The following is a 17368-nucleotide window of genomic DNA, read 5'->3' as shown; positions in this document are numbered from 1 at the left end:
TGCAAATCACAATATATTGCAATTAGGGCGGCCTATCGATTAAGATATTTGATTGCAATTAATCTCATGATTGTCCAGGATTAATTGCAAATTAATCACACATTGTTTATGTTAAAAATGTACCTTAGTATTTAATACTCTTATCAACATGACAGTGGGCAAATATGCTTACTTTATGCAAATGTATGTATAAATGTATTATTGGAAATCAATTTGCAACACAAAACAATGACAGATATTTTCCAGAAACCCTCACAGGTACTGCATTTAGCATAAAATATGCTCAAATCATAACATGGGGAACTGAAGCCCAACAGGCAACAACAGCTGTCAGTGTGTCAGTGTGCTGACTTGACTATGACTTGCCCCAAACTGCGTGTGATTATCATAAAGTGGGCATGTCTGTAAAGGGGAGACTCGTGGGTACCCATAGAACACATTTTCAATTACAAAAAATCACAAGTTGCATTATAGCGTTAAAGAAATTAGTGGTGTTAAGTCAAATTTGCATTAATGCGTTACAATTACTTTTACAAGATAAGTTTCCTCCAGTGTCAAGAACAAATTACTTCCAGTCTTAAAATGATACTTAAATAAATTACATTAAAGGATAAGACCGGTAATATTATATATTTTTTTACTGATAACAAATCTGACGAAGCAACCAAAACCAACTATGAATTGATTCTACTAACAAGTATCACAGCAGGTTTATTCATCCGTGCCATGGATCTCCATTGTTGCCCAAAAGGAGTGATAGTGATATTCTGTTTTCCCAGGGCCCCTTAAAGTCAGAGAATTTACTTTCACCTCTTTAAATAAGTCCTAATAAAAAGGATATGCAATTACAGAATGTGAAGGTCATTAAATTCAACATTTGTGCAGAGCTCTTTCTGAAAGGACTCCTATTTTATGCTCAGAACGTAAGAGCTGAATCCTGCAGCATTTATAGTCTAACTTCCATTAACTTCCCGTAGTCCTCAATTCACCCTAATCTTCATTAGAGGAACCTCTCTACCAACTCCCCTCCACTCTTTCTCCACTTTTCTCTCAGTCGGACTTTCACTTTCATTCCCTCTCTCTCTCTCTTTCTCTCGCTCGGCATAGACAGAAGTTTATCTTTCAGATGTTCTTGAACTATTTAAAGAAGGACATCCTTTGAAACATTAATGTATTTAATTAAATGTTTCCAAAGAAATGTCCTGAATATTTCATTCGCGTAGTACGATCCATTAAAAGCCTTTTACACTGAACGTCCACCTGTTTGTTGGTGCTGGTGGCAGTGTCTGTGATGCCCACCTGGAGCTACTGTACTTCAGTCAACTGGATCCTTGTATGTGTGTGTGTGTTTGTGTGTACTGGCAGGCGAGCTGGAAGAAGTATAGAGAAACGGGCGAAGAAAAAAACACACACTCCTGACCTAAAAGAGGATCACTGCTTGGTAAAATGGGAAGCTAAGATGGAGGAAAGAGAGAGCATGCGAGGGCATCTCTGTCTGCTCTTGTCAAACATGCAAGAGAGGGTTTTAAAAGCTCGTCCCGAAAACTCTTCCATCCGCTGTCACACGCGAACGCACGCGCACATAGAGAGGACACCAGTAGGACGTGAAAGGAAGTGCAGAGGACAGGAGAGGTGGTCAGTAGATAGGATGCACCCACAGCCATCTCCTGAGCATGAATCAATCGCTGCGCTAATGTTGCTGCCACTTACAAATCTCCTCTGTGTCTCTCTGTCTCTGTGTGGAACTGTTTGGCCCCCCAGAGAGGACACGTTTAATATTTCATAACCTCCCGCAGCGTGGCATTTCAGCCACGGCGCTCCTCTGGAGGGCTGCTCCATAGCCGGGTGACGGGTCCCTACTTCAGATCCCTCTGCTCACAAAAATCTGGATACTCTGGTTTCTACTTGCTTCTATGCTACTTAGTTCTCTGCACAGAAATGTTATGCATGGTTTCTGTGTTTTCTACTGCAGGGCCAAACAGGTCTATCCAGATTTTGAGCAGTCGTTTGCATGAGGGTCAACAGCATTTTCACTGGAGATGTTTTGTTAAGCTGAGTGGTGGTTTCAATTTTAATTCAAGTTAAAGTTAAAGCCATGGATATCATATTTATAGCTGATACTAAAGCTGATAAGTGCATTTTGGGATTGTGGAGAACAGTAAGAATCAGGACAGTTTTATGGATAAGGAGGCTGGGACTCCTCTGGCAGGAAAAGCTGCAGGGCTCGAGCTTAAGGACGTCCAAGGGGGGAAAAAAAATGTGATCGGGAAAGATGAAAATTAATTTCGGGATGAATTTGGTACGAGAGTTGAAGGAAAAATAGCCGTTACATTTGAATAAACGGCGATGACGATGACTGCACGTTTTGTGTAGCGCACCGTTATACTTAATGCTCCGTGCGGGTTTCTCCTCGCGGCAAACCAACATTGTCAAAGATCCACAAATTTCTCCATTTTCTCCAGCCATCTGTGTCCAAGTAGTTAGAAAATTTGGATGTGCACAGACCAATCCTGCCGCAAGGAACACCCGTGAAGGGCTGTGTCTGATGGCGTGACGTCACTTTGGCCGTGCAGACACTTGCGGATGCAGCAAGCATAAGTCAGGCATTAGAAAGAAGTGAGGTCATCAGACCTCTGTAGCAGCTCCTCATCTCTGTTTGAGGCTAACAGCTCAAGGCTACATTAGTCGCTACTAGCGTAACACACCCTAATCTTCGACCAAACTGTTGGCGGTCGAATTGCATTGTGGGTAATGTAGTTTTGACAAGGAAGAAGAATCCATTGAAAAGACGATATCTCTGGTTCTGCTGCATCGATTTTGATCCTTGGACGTGTTTCCACGCTTACATCTGCTGCAAAAACTTAACCTGTGTTGTGGTTTGGCCGTGAGAGAATAGAAGCAGGAATTGTCAAGTTACATTTGCGTCTCCCTGACGCCTCAGAAAACACCCGTTTGGAAGAGATACTGGTGCTCAAACACTTGGTGTAGAAACCCTCGAATACTGGCTTCTCTGGCTTTATATCTCTGCAGGATCCGTCTTCTCATCTCCAAGCAACCTGTCACAGAAAATCCCAACCTCCCCCTAACTACTCTCAAAAATGAATATAATAATGTCCTCTGGCCTTTTATTCCTTCCTAACTTCCTTTCTGGGTACTTCTCCTTGTTATCAGTATTGTAACTGATGCTTCTCAAGTGAGATCGTGGGGGAGTGCATTTATGCACTAGATGTGCACTCGCATACCAAAAGACAGCCAACCTCCTTCGCCCTCCCTCGTACTCTGTCACCCCTGTGTCTTTCTTTCAATTTGCCTCATTGAATGTTCTAAAGAGATGAGACAATGAAGCAGAGAGAAGTTTGGATACTTAAATCAAGGTTAAACAGTGGCAGGGGTGTCTCAATTCCCAAGTTTCCAAGAAAGCAGGAGCTTTTTTGTAAAGGCAGTGTGTAGCGGGAATCACCAGAGGCCTCACAATACAACATTATCACGATATGTTGCAATATGCTGAGTATTGCGATAAGATATATTGCAATATATTAGCTTTTTTTCAACTGCGAATTGTCAATTATGACGTCAACATCTATTTTATCTAATAAGATACAGTTTTCACTCTGTTCATCTCAGAGTTTTCGTTCACATATCTTGAGGTCAGAGGTCAAGGGACCCCTTTGAAAATGGCCATGCCAGTTTTTCCTCTCCAAAATGTAGCATAACTTTTTAGCGATATTAAGCATTCTTCCCGACAAGCGAACATGACATGGTTGGTACCATCAATTCCTTAGGTTTTCTAGGTTCGTATGATACCGGTATCTTCACTCTAGCTTTACGACCGGTACAACCTCTAGAAGACAGAATAGCGGCCGGGCCAGCCGGCGGGCCATCGGATTGTTAGGAGGTTATTAGTTTATATAATAAAAGATCCATACTTGACATTCGTGTATCTATACAATATTGCCACGCAAAATATTGCGATACTATGCCGTAGATTTTTTTTTCCCACCCTTAGTCTGTAGATGACATTTATTCAGGTGACACAGAGGAATACCAAAGAGCTGGGCAACTTTCACACAGCAGCACTAATGCTACCAATGAATCCAAATTTAATTTCTCCAGAAATCTAACAGAGTTGCAGGAGAGGAGGAGTGACAGGCGATGAGAAGGCCTACTCAGTCATTCAACCCTCACTAGCAGATAGATCCGAGACATTACGTCAAGAAAGAGGCTTAAAAAAAAGACATTTGAACAGGCTGAATTATGGATGAAGCTGTGGCAAGAAAAGAGGAGGCAGAAATATATGTTGAGAAATATTTCAAAAAAGTTTCTTTCTCCCCCCTCCTGTGTAAATCCTATTAGATAGGAAAGGATAGCACAGGGGGATTAGCTGACCCCGTCCACTCACTGTCCAGACTGCTTCACACTGATAAAATATAGAAACGCTCAGAATCACTCCTAAAATTGATGTTGTACGTCTTACTTACGTTTGTAAGTCATGTAATAACTGCTGAAATGACGTCGGTGTTGTGAAGGCCTTCTCTAGTCAACAGACTAGCAACAACAAGTTTTAAGATTTAATTTCTATCATCAAACATTTCCCCCCTTTTCTGCAACAGTGACCTTCTTTGATAAATGCATCAAAAGGAAAGACTCGCCACAAACAAAACACTCTTGGACGTCTCCTTCAGGAAATCTCGCTCTCTCTCTTTGTTCTCCCTCTCTGTCAGGAGGAATTTGCGGCATCTCAGAAATGTCACTTGCAGTTAAAATCGGGTTTCTGTCCGAGCGCGGGGCGTTGGCGGTGGCAGGGGTTACGCTGCTTTGATGTAACCTGTGTGAGATTGAGAGCAGGAGGAGAGAAGGGTGTGGGCGACCCGATGGCGACAGAGGAGCCTCGCAACAGAACAACTTCACCTGGATGTGACACAAACACCAGGGGGAGGGCAGGAAATGGTGTCTGGTGGTCACTCTTCCCCTCCATCAGTCATCTTTATTTAGTTTCATCCAGCATCTGGGAAGCCTCACGATGTCTCGCCAAAAGAAATAGAATGTTCTCGGCTAGTTTGACTTAACTTCTGTGACGTCATATGTGACGCTGTCCTGGTACGGCAAGTTCTTCTGCACACAATTCTTAAGATGGTGAAGCAAAAGAGGAACGATGTTTTGTTTCATCTCAGTAAACCTGTGACCATTTAACTGTCAACTCTGGTGAACTATGACACACAAATTTGCGTCATTAACCAATAGTAGGGATGTGCGCGATTGGACGAATAGTTGATTAAACGTTGCTATCCTCACTATATGGCAGCAGAAATACTAGTCGGTTAAACGGTTATTATTATTTTATTGATGTACACATTTACACATACAGTATGCTGCCTCTGCTGTTGCTGTGGAGAGCTGCTGCAGGAGGTGAAAAAAACGTTTTTGAAAGGCTAAACGCCAACAAATATTGATTAAAGCAGAATATTTCATGACACAAAAACATGATTGCTCTTAGACCACAGTCTCTGTTGGTGTTTCATCAAATATTTACACCTCACATTGGATTCGTGTGGCGCATTCCACACCGGGCGACCGGATCGTACATTGGGGACATTACATACATACATTGGGATTTCAGCAGCATTGAAAATACGATTTGGTTATTGAAAAATATGATTAACGATGGCACTGGAAAATAGCAGTAGCTATAAATGCTGTGAAATATTGCATTAAATATTTGTTGTGCAATTCTATATGTATACTGTATTTGTCCCTAACAAATACATATTAAATAAATAAATACAAATAAATAATACTAATACTACTAATAATTTAGTCTGTAGTATCTGTGAAATTAAGTTAGTTTTTTTTTGTTCTAAGTTCTGAATTAGTTCAAAGCTGTTTTTAAAATCAGATAAATGCTCTGATTTATGTTTAAAATATTAACAACTGCAATCTCGACTCAACAACTCTGGGGAAAAACTAAGAAATTGAATTACTTATTAAAGATGAAATATGTATGAAGCTTTTGATTTTTTTCTACAAGTGTGTTACTGTCATTCTGCAACAGCTATTTTACAGTGATTTAAGAAGGGTTCTTGCCTCTTTATAGTTCTATAGTCACTGTAAAGGACCTGTCAACGATATTTTCTTAATTCTTTCATAGTTTTTGTTAGAAGAAGCAGTAGTCGTGGTCGTACACCGTAGTGGAGCGTCATAGTTTGATGTGCTGGGCTAAACCAAAGGGGTTCGGACAAAGCGTCAGTATGTGACGAGCTGGGATGAGAACGTGTTGTTTATTTATACATAAAACTAATGCTATGTTCACACTACATGGTGATGACATGAAGCTACAAACTGATGTCCAACACTTGTCGCTGTGTGAGGCGCTACAAATCAAAGTTGAGCTGGCCTAACTTTTTTTCAGCGCTCCAATGATGCGGCGAAGCGTCAACCAATCATATGTTTTTGTTCCATTCCATCTAAAAACATGGAAGAAAACCTTTTTCTTGCCGTCAGCCAGTTCCCAGCACTATTTAACAACATAACTACGTCAACAAGCGCTTTAGCAACACCTCAACAGCGACTCGCCGACAATGTAGCTGGTCAAGCTTGGCCGTTTTATGGTTTTGGCGCTCGTAGTGTGAACATAGCATAAAGAGGTGGATGAGATATCAGAACACTGATGGTGACTGACACGGACACCAGATCAAGGACTCGTCAACCTCTCCCTGTCAATGTACCTGTCAGCAGATTCATCTCATTCATAGACGTTGCCCCCCCCACGTGGAGAACATGAGCCAAAAATCGCATGGAGGGCTATCAAACTCACTATTTCTGTCCCTGTCGATAAAAGGGCTTGCTCGCTTTACCGCATCCACTGACCCGATTTCAAAGTCTATGCAGCTGGCTCCGGGGCCATGGGATTTCTTCTCTCTCTCCCTCCCTCCACAGTCGACCCTCCTGGGGCAGAAAAGCCGACCACTATCGACATTTAAAATGGAATAATGCATACATAATGTCTTGGCACTGGTGTTGCATTGGCAAACCTTGCGTCCCACTACTGTCCATAGGGTAAGATGGATGAGGTTTTAAATGCACTCGCTCTAAATCCCACTCATGGAGGGCCTGAGGCAAAAAATGTAGCTGCGCTTCATGTGCTCACTCAATGAACACACTGAAATTCATGCCACTCTGAAAACGCGAAGCTTGAGTTTGTTGGTTTGAGCCTTTGTTTTTCCTCACCAGACACATCAGGATAGTTTAACCAATCTTGCTCATATTTTGAGAAGTGCTGAGGCCTAAGGGGAGAATATAATGCACCAGTTCTGAGTGTGATTCTGACCTTATCATGTAATCTGCCCGGCTCATACGAAGCAGCAACATTGGGTCAAGAAAAAGCCTCTCTCACTTACAGCATAAGCTATTTCTCCCTCTTTTGCTGGAAGACAAAAGCTGCCAGTTTGGCAACATGTGAGCCAAGGGAGATGACATTAATCTAATCTTTTCTGCGCTTGCTTAACAAAACCACAATGTTTCTCTTATATATCTAATAACTACTGCCACAGTTTATCTCTCGCTGACAGCGAGAAAACAACGATGATTTGAGAAGTTACTGTGCACAAAGCTATGATTTCACAGTGGGTTAGGTTGCTTCTGTTAGCCAGTAAGGAATGCTACTGATGTGGTGGCAGTGAGGCGAGAGGGAAACCAAGCGAGTTCAGCGAGGTCCCATTGGAAGGAGGATTAACATTACTGAGCTGCCTTCGTGTGTGTTCACAGTTCTGTGTTACGTAATGTTAGTTGTGTGAAGCTGCTGCACTGGTCCCACTGCTCGTACAGCAGGTGTGCTGCACAAAGAAGGTTTTGTTTGCAAAGGTATACTGCCTAAAATTAGCTTGTACACTGATTTATTCTGTACACGTTTTGTCCACCTCAATTTACATATATGTTAATATTAGGGCTGTTAACGCAACAATAACACGTTAATGCAAAATTGTTTTAATGCCATTAATTTCTTTAACGCAATCGATTTTTCAGCAGTTGTAGCAGGCTCATTTTTAAAGCTAGAGCAAAGATACCAGCATCATATGAAACTGGAAACCCTAAGGAATCCATTGGTACCAACCATGTCATACTAGTTCGTTGCGAAAAACTTTAAATAATGCTCCAAATATTATCATCCAGTCCATGTATATCCATTCAGTATTTATTTCTTTGCACTATTTGTATTGTTTACAACTTCCAGAACACTTGACTTGTATCAGACATTTTAGTTTATTTCTTATTTCAATATTGGTCATTGGTGCTTTTTTATATATATTTATATAATATTCATATATACACCTATTTCTTTCACTACTTTGTTACATAACAATCCTGTCTATTCCTCACCTTTATCTGTTCAGCTTTGTTATCCTTGTCCCTAGCTGTTATTTCTATTTCTGTGTAAGTACATTGAGAGTGAACCGGACTAAAATTCCTTGTATTTATGTACTTGGCAAATAAACCTGATTCTGATTCTGAAACACCTACACAGAAAAGCATCTTAAATCAGTATATATAAATATCCATATATGTCCATGCTGTCTCAATATCCAGTTAAAATGGATTTCAGTTCCCAGAGGAATGTGTCACCAACACATCTCAAGGAAACATGTGACTGGACTCAGACTCCCGGCTCTTATTTTTTCTGATCTGTGGGAAACTATACATTCAGCTATGCCGTAAAATATATATGATTGCATAAGCCTACCTCACATCATTCAATAATTATAAAGATTTAGGGTAGGGGTAAAGATGCACTATGTCTTCGCCAGAATTAGCAGACAACACATGTTTTGTTTTCCTGACAATCAACACCGTGAGTCGTGAGTAAAATAGTGAAACATAACCATGAATATGTACTTGTTTTAAGGGGAACTCATTACACCTGTTCCTTAAGAATTTCAACACACCTCAAGAGAATAAATCATGACAGGAATAATAATGAGATCGAAAGAAAAAAGTCACAGCATCGAGAGGCTGTCAAAAATGTGACAAAGAGGCAGGTAAGGCACAGGTTGCAAGGATGAAAATGTAGTTACTTTCTACAGTGTAAAGCACTGTTCTCCTCAGGAGGTTATATAAGTTGTTAGCAGACTATTTATTTGACAGGGTTGCTGTTGTTAAAAGTAAACTCAAGCAATCAGGTCACTGAACAAACTGAAGAAGTGAGAAGTTTAGAAAGTAAAAAGGCAGCCTAGGAAAATAATACACATCATATAACACAGAGTGCAGTTTAACAACAGATTAAAGACATACATGCACGTCAAAATGTGTTGGATTTAGTCCGTTGCAGGTGTGTAAAAAAAAAATTCAACTTGGTTAAATCCATATAAAAATACAGGACTTTACATAAGAAAGTCTATGTGTGGGTGGGGATGAACTTCAGGCTGAAGTGCTTTTCAAGTGCTTTTTGTCAAATGTCTGTGAAATTGACAGGGACAATGTTGACACTGTTAAGTTTCTGTCAGCTCAGCATGACCTGTATAATCCTAGATGTCTTTTTCCCAGGCTCCGGTGACAGACAAAGCAATCAAAGTCACTTTCCTGCCTCCCTCTCCTTTAACTGCTCAACTCAGCCACCACTCCATCTCACCGTCTGCCAGTCCTTCTGCCCTGTCACAAGACTTCAATAATCATCTGACTTGTAAAGGTTCTGTGGAACGATCTATAGTCTTCCTTCTCTCCTTATTCATCTTACCATTTACACGGTTTTCTAAGTGAACCAACATTGGCAAAAGTATTTTTGGCAAAGCACTAAAAGAGACACTTTTTGATGCATTTTATAAAAGAATTTTTTTTATTGAGGAGTCATGGTCTTAATTTTCAAGAGGTTTCTGTAGCTAAACTTTGCAATTAGGGCTTTCAAAGTTAACGTGATAATAGCGCGTTAACGCAAAATCGTTTTAACGCCACATATTTTTTAATGCACTCGATCTTTTGGAGGTGGTAGCATGTTAAGTTTTAAGGCTAGAAGATCCTGGCATCATATGAAACTAGAAAACCTAAGGAATCCATTGGTACCAACCATGTCACACTAGCTTGTCACGAAGGAGGTTTAATAACGCGTATGCACACACACCTAGGCCAACGGAAAAGAGACAAACTGAACGTGCCACACATGTTTTACCGTTTTAGTAATGTTACTACCAGGCGGCGCCTGGGACGGTTAAATATATATACTTTTAAGACAAGACGATAGTAGCATAAACTATTCATTTTTTTTATTTAATGACTATACCAAAAATCGAAAATCATGATCCATCCCTAATCTATGTTGGACACAGGTCGAACTGTGTGTGGCTTTGAAAGAAACAAGAAAGAAAGGACGAGAGAGAGAGTGTAAGGGAGACAGAGAAAGAAATAGAAAGAGTACACAAGAGAGGAAACATGCACATGGATGGAGAGGTTAGACTAACACTTAACTTTTATTTGGTGATTGTTCAGTGTAATCTAATGTACTTCTATGGTTTATTAATGAAGTGTATGGAACCACACTGGAGACTAAGCCAGTTTAAAGTGTGTAAATGTCTTATGTGCATGTTAGTTTATGTGTGTTTATGTTTTTAAACCAGCTGTTGTGGGAGATGTTTTGAGCATGTAATCTCCAAGTTCCAAGGTTTTCACATTACATCAGCAGTATAAGCATGAGCGCACAGTGCTACATGAATGAAATCAATTTACGGGAAGGAGGACGAGCATTTCATTTTAGAAAATCAGACATGTTCCCTCTTGGCGTGAAAAAACAGTGATTTCATTCTTCTCTGCCTCACAGCAGCAGCAGCAGCAGCTGAGGGAAGCCGGCTTTATGATACCATGATTCACAGGCAGCCTAATGAGAGCCGCGGCCGTAAGCTGTTTATGTGGCATAAAGGCTGCCTCTATTAGCGCTGCTGTCAGAGAGGGGGAGCTGGGCATTGGGTGGCAGCGCGGCGACAGTTCAGCTCATAACAGTATTCATTTACTGACGGGATTGGAGGTCGTCAGCTGGCAGCGTAGCGAGGCCCGGAGCGGAGGCAGAACCAGGAACGCTGACGCCAAACTCAAGGCCAACAGGGAGAAACAGGATGATACTGGGCAAATGTAATTAATCACAAGGGGTTTGTCACAGAGGGTGATGATCATATTATGTCTTTGTAATGTGCACACAAACACACTCGTAGAGCTACACATTCAATTACATAATCTACTATACTGTATATGAATGTTTAACAGCCACAGAGCAATGGAAAGGTCCAAGAAATCAAATGTGTGTAACTACTCCTACTACTCCTTCCCTATTGCAATAATCGCTAATGGAGCTTGGCACATGATCAGATACACTAAAATAATATATAGATTAACATGCTCTAATATAATGTGGTCAATATCTCATATTTTTAGAGTCACTTTTTTCTGAGCTGGTAGTCATGTATCTGCCAACAATAATAAGTGAAAGCAAAAATAAAGTTAGTTGCTCCTGTAATTGCCACTCTCTCTCTCATGCTTCACCACTCAATTCCCAAATACATATACACTCTACACGCTGGCTCTGCTCCAACTGGCTCTGGAGAGGGCCATTGCGTTTTTGCGTTGGTAGAATCATAGACTGTGTATTAAAAGTGGACGTAGTCACCGTGATGTCACCCATTGGTTTGTGGACTGCTGTTTTGAAGCCTTGAGTTCGGCACTTTGGCCGTCGCCGACTTGGTTTTTGGCTGTTGCCATGTTGTTTTTTTGGAACACGGTGAGGGTGGAGCTAAGTACAACCGAAAGTTGAATAAGACATTTTTAGACGACCAAAAAGGTTATAATTAACTTTCATGAACTGAAAACACACTGTGAAAGGGTTAAAGTTGTAAAACGAAAACACGGACAACTCCCAGACCAGACAATGCCGTGGTAGTGACCTGTCTATCACAAGGTAGCCACGCCCTAAAGCAAACCCTGCTATATGGTCTATTTGACTCTAAATGGGACCATAATTTATCAAATGAACATCATGCTGTACTGAAGAAGCGATTGAGATCATAAACTCATGTTTACAATGTTTACTGATGTAATAAATCAAGTGAGAAGTAGGGTCATTTTCTCATAGACTTCTATACAAACAGACTTATTTTTGCAACCAGAGGAGTCGCCCCCTGCTGGCTGTTAGAAAGAATGCAAGTTTGAGGCACTTCAGCATTGGCTTCACTTTTCTGAACTGCAAGTTGCAGCCAGTAAGCATATGATGGAAACAGAGGGAACAAAATACAAGAACAGGACAAAAAAAGACTTCTATCTTCTGTTATGTATTGTGGTTGTATTAATGTGTATTTGTTTCCGTTTATTCCGTCAAGTGCACTTCAGTCCAATCCAATAAATTTACACACCAAAGACAAATTTGACTGGCTTTTGGTGCTTGGCAATTCTGATAAAAAAAACATCAGCTCAGTCATGATGTGTCTGCCCTTCATTCCCAGCTCCTTTCCAAGTGCAAGGTTGCGAGGTGATCGTCCCACATCAGAGACAAAAACACAGAGAGAGAGAGCGAGAGAGAGACAGGGTACAGACGCCTGCCACTTCAACAGCTTCTCCTTTTACATCTCACAGGAAAAGAGTCACTGCACACAAAGGATCATTTCAGACCAAGGCTCAATCCGTTTCAACTAAACTGCAGGTGGAGGAATCACACTCAGAGCGCTGCAACGATGACTCTTCACAGAACCAGCTCCACTTGGGAGCTCCATTCTGGGATCTGTGGGGGTTTACTGGTATTGAAAAGACAAAATTCTGTTTTGTTAACAGGAGTGAAGTGATTTCTTTGACTAGAATTAAACAGACAATGTAGTGCTGTTGTCATCATTTCACAGGAGGATGGCCATAGAGTGGATCAATGATGGCATCTGCCATAGTGAGCTTTAGATAATAAGGTTGGCATCATTTTGAAGCACATCATACGACTGTGTCCCAAACTGATGCACTGATCCAATTAAATAATGGCGTCATTGTTACATGCAACATGAATCTGCATCTGAACTTGGATCAAATGTGACGGCTTTTCATGAAACGTGAATGGGCCAGACGGAGCAGCAGATTTCTGTTTTTGCTGCCTGTGAAATCATTTGTGCAATAAAGAAAAAGACGGACATCAAACTGAATCTGGAGAACAGACTGGGAGGGAAGATTCAACCAAGAAGAATATCAAACATATTCCTCTTCTTATTGGCTACAGCTCATCGTAGCTCTTAGAAGTCCTCTTTATATATCTCGCAAAGAAAACCAAGCCGTGTTGGAGGTGACTGGGATGTCTGGGACGGCTCAAGGATTCGGTCAAATTGTGTCTGTGACCTGCTTACATTTAATGAGCAGCAGGAATGACAGTCAGCACTGACTCGGCTCGGACCGGGGGGCAGGGTGCCTCTGTTCTCGCAAACTTGTGTGGGGCAGCAAAATCTTTGCTCATTAAGCTTTGTTTGTGCTCGCGAGAGGCACCGTAGCACGGACCTCCACAGATAGCGCACACACAACGTGCACGCACAAAGACATTCATGCTCAAAGCGTTGTTCTTTGCAGTATTGTCCGAAACGCCAGAAGGCATACAAACAAAAGATTTTGTGTTTGACCGGCAAAACACCATAAATCAAACTCCTCAATGCCGAGGAGGACTTGTAATTAACTGTAAATTCATGTCATATTCATGGACATAATTTATCACCTTTACACACTCCTTGCAAAGAAAAAGCATTAAATGTATTATAATGAAACAAAGGGTGAAAGGTTTAATATCCGGTAAACAATTTTATTTGGCTGGCAAAATGGAGACCTCCTGCTTTTAAAGCATTTAAAATCAAATTTGCCGTCTTTCTATTTCATTATTTTACTTCTTAATTTAAGTTATTTGCTTTTATCTTATTGTGGCATTCATTTCCGAAAAGTTTGTCGTGAACAACAAATTCTTGTTGAAATTGGCAGGAGGCAAGCTAGTTCACGTTGGCAGCATCGGAGCAGCTAACGTACGGAGGCTCCAATTACATTATGGTGCGTTCAGGCTCTATTCAGTAAAGATGAGTGTTGGACTAAGGTAAATTACAACGACAAATTTGCCGTCTTTCTATTCATTATTTTACTTCTTAATTTAAATTATTTGTTTTTATCTTATTGTGGTAGTCATGTCTGAAAAGTCCGCAGCGGGCGTCTAGTAACAAAAATTCAGAGGTGCGGAGCCTTCAAGCTTTACGCACAGTATGTGATGATGTAATCCTTGACGTGTATAAACCGGCTTTAGGGGACAGCCAACATAAGTAGGAAGTTGGATGTTGTTAGCAGACAAGGAACATACTTTTTTACCTTCCGAAATTAAGCTGAAAAACACTAACAAGAGAGTGTTACGATGGTCATCTTGAAGCCAACACCTCAGCTGAGAAGTTTTAGTACTGCTGATGACTATAGGTGGGTTATTACTTTGGTAACACTGCGGTTTATGACTCCACTATTACACATAATGCAATGCAGTTATCTCATTTAATTAAAAACTATAATGTATTCACCTAGTCCTTCTGGTGGGCTCATAAATTAATTAAAGTTTGTCAAGTCGTCAACAAAATTAGCTCCGGAAAAAAAAAGACCTGTGCACGAAGTAAGTGATACAAAGACGCAGGAGCTGTGTGTGTGTGAGACATAGGAAGAATAATACATGTGATCTGGACTCAAGCAGCTACAACCCCTAACATGAAGATCAGGCCAGGTTTCATTACGAAATGGTATTGAAATATCAAAACAAGCTAGCAACAGAAGCAGTACCTGCACTGTAAGTAACACATTTCACATATAGCATTTTCAGCCACGTCGAGGCAACGGCGGCTGCTGGTTGATGATGAGGACTCACCTTGGCGTTGGCTTTGGTCTTGCTACTGCTGCTGCTGCTGTTAGTGTTGTTGTTGGGGTTGTGATTATTATCTTCATGAACTCTGTCCAAAAGCCAGAGGAGGAACTCGAGGGCATCATGCTGAGAGTTTCCCCGAAACTGAGAGCTGTACTTGGCCACTATGCTCTGAGGAGAGGAGAAACATCATAATTAATATTTTGGGGCGATTTTAAGTCTTTAAATACTGACATCTTTCCTGACAAAATGAGGCCACGATCACATGGAACACAGGAACTCATTATTTGTAAGTTAGAGCTTGTTCTGCTTGGAGCACTCGGGAGAGAGAGACGGGAAAAAAGCAAGGACATTTCTCTCTCTTATCATCACTTAATGCAGACTCATTTAAGAACATCTGCCAGGCTATGATAAGATCATGTAATAAAGTCATTCACAATTCTCTTTGGACGTTGCACTCTGGAAAAATGGGAACTTTTTGAAAAGGCAGAGAAGAGCACACTTCATTACTGTACATGCATCACACTTCGGAAGATGCATGCAGAAAATCAAGCCATCCCCCATAAAAACAATATTCACTGCATTTTCAGATAGGGCTGCAACTAACCATTATTTTCTCGGTTAATCGATTTTAAACTTCCCATCATGTATGACAAATAAAAGCATCAAATCCTCTAGCAAATGTTTGGCATATTTGCTTGAATTTAAAGCAAAAAAGACTAAAGCAATTATCTGATTTTACCCATCATATACATTCAATTATCTGGCAAATTTACATATGCATACTTGTGTTTTTAAGGTTTTATTTCTGCAAATTAACAAAGCTGAACCACTTGTTTCGAGAGGTATGTTGTGTTTACCTTTGTGTGTGTTCAAAGAAAGAGTGAAAGAAACCACAATGTCATTATTAAAGTCAATTATATAATTACACAGAACCATCACTTCAATTTCAAACGATATTGCAACTCTTCTGCCAAATTTCACAATGAAAAGCTGATGACTGGCTGCGGGGTAGAGTTTCACTTATTGTGAGAGTATCCAGGACGGCATCCTGAAACACATCACTAAAATTAACATCCAGCACAAACTCTTAGTATTGGAGGAACAGACTGTAGTTGAGTCACAGTTCGGCACACGTGTGAACCGCGGATTATACAGTTTAACCATCATAGTGTGAAATAAAGTTTTACTGCTGCTCGTTATCAGACGATATTGTAAAAATATGCGATCAGGAGTTCAGCATTAAAGCTTTCTAGTCACGATCCCTGAAAATGCTACATTGTGAACAACATATCTGTGTTGATATCGTCAACAGGAGGCAAGCTAGTTCACGTTGGCAGCATCGGAACAGCTAGCGTATGGAGGCTCCATTGAGTTACATCATGGTGCATTCAGGCTCTATTCAGTAAAGATGAGTGTTGGACTGTTGCGAAAAAATTTTGTCAATAGAAATACAATCTTTAATTTATTAATCATTTAAATTGTGTATTTATGTAAATAACCACTATAGATGACTATAACAAAGTAAAAGGGTAACATTTAAATTAAAAAAACAACAATAAAAATGATCTGTATCGGTCGGTATGGCTCTTCGGCGATCGTCAATCTGTATCTGCAGCAAAAAAACGTGATCGGAGCATCACTAAAAGTTATATTTGCTCCTTTTTTTTTCTGCTGATACGATCCGTGACTCAAAACCGTGATCCGATCCGAACCGTGAGTTTTGTGATCCGTTGCACCCCTAACTCTTTGCATTGAAAGCAAGTGAAACTACTTCATTCTATTTTTTTCCCCAAGATTTTAAGACTGTGGTTGGTTAAATGATGTACTCTGATTGCTATTTTTGGCAGCAAGTAGCATCAGTATAAACAAAATCACACGCGTCAATCCTTATGTGTATCCTTTTGCGGTGCCCAATGATATTTTAGGAAGTTGTTCTCTAAACACATTCATACACTGCATATCAAACGATGAGTCACGCAGAGGACATCCGAAACCCTGACAGGTGTTACTCGAAAAAAAACAGCAGACTGTCTAATTCAATTACGAGGAAGGAGTTGTGACTTTATGAGTCAGACGGAGAAAACTAACGACAGCGTTAACACTACACTGGGTGGCTACTTCTCTCCGTCGCTCTCCTTCCCTGTGTGTGACTGACAGGATCCATTCTCAGCTCCACACCTCATTAAAAATCACCACATTCTACCTGCAGTATCGCAGTATCTAAATATAAACACGGGATGGAGGGCCCCCCTCTACCTGACGGAGACAGCCCGCTAATGAGCTTCATCCCTACGAGGAAGCTCTGACAGGGGATGGAGGGATGAGGGACAGATGGAGAGAGGGAGCGGTGGAGTGAGGGAGGGACGCTGGCGGAGTTTCAACAGACCTGCAAGTGTTTTTCTGTCTCACAAAAAAAGGACGGCGCTGTTGTGGCTTGCCCGGAGATGAAAAGTGGGAAAACGGAGGTAGCGCGGCTACCGACAAAATAAGAGTGGCGAA

General features: G+C 40.9%; 1 protein-coding gene and 1 long non-coding RNA gene across 2 annotated transcripts in view; one reads left to right on the top strand and one right to left on the bottom strand.

Annotated features, from left to right (window-relative positions):
* Positions 1 to 17368, bottom strand: part of usp43a (ubiquitin specific peptidase 43a) — a 132343-nt gene that overhangs the window by 103170 nt on the left and 11805 nt on the right. Inside the window, exon 2 of the mRNA XM_037762176.1 lies at positions 14873 to 15037. Coding sequence (XP_037618104.1) covers positions 14873 to 15037 — 165 coding nt within the window. The remainder of the gene's footprint in view (positions 1 to 14872; positions 15038 to 17368) is intronic.
* The window catches only part of LOC119483781, a 29977-nt gene continuing 24887 nt past the window's right edge, over positions 12279 to 17368 (top strand). Inside the window, exons 1-2 of the long non-coding RNA XR_005205793.1 lie at positions 12279 to 12291; positions 14782 to 14783. This is a non-coding gene — a long non-coding RNA (uncharacterized LOC119483781). The remainder of the gene's footprint in view (positions 12292 to 14781; positions 14784 to 17368) is intronic.

Source organism: Sebastes umbrosus, chromosome 3 (genome assembly GCF_015220745.1).
Source record: "Sebastes umbrosus isolate fSebUmb1 chromosome 3, fSebUmb1.pri, whole genome shotgun sequence".
NCBI lineage: Eukaryota > Metazoa > Chordata > Actinopteri > Perciformes > Sebastidae > Sebastes > Sebastes umbrosus.
The sequence above is the reverse complement of the archived record's forward strand: the minus strand, read 5'-3'. Positions and strand labels throughout refer to the sequence as shown.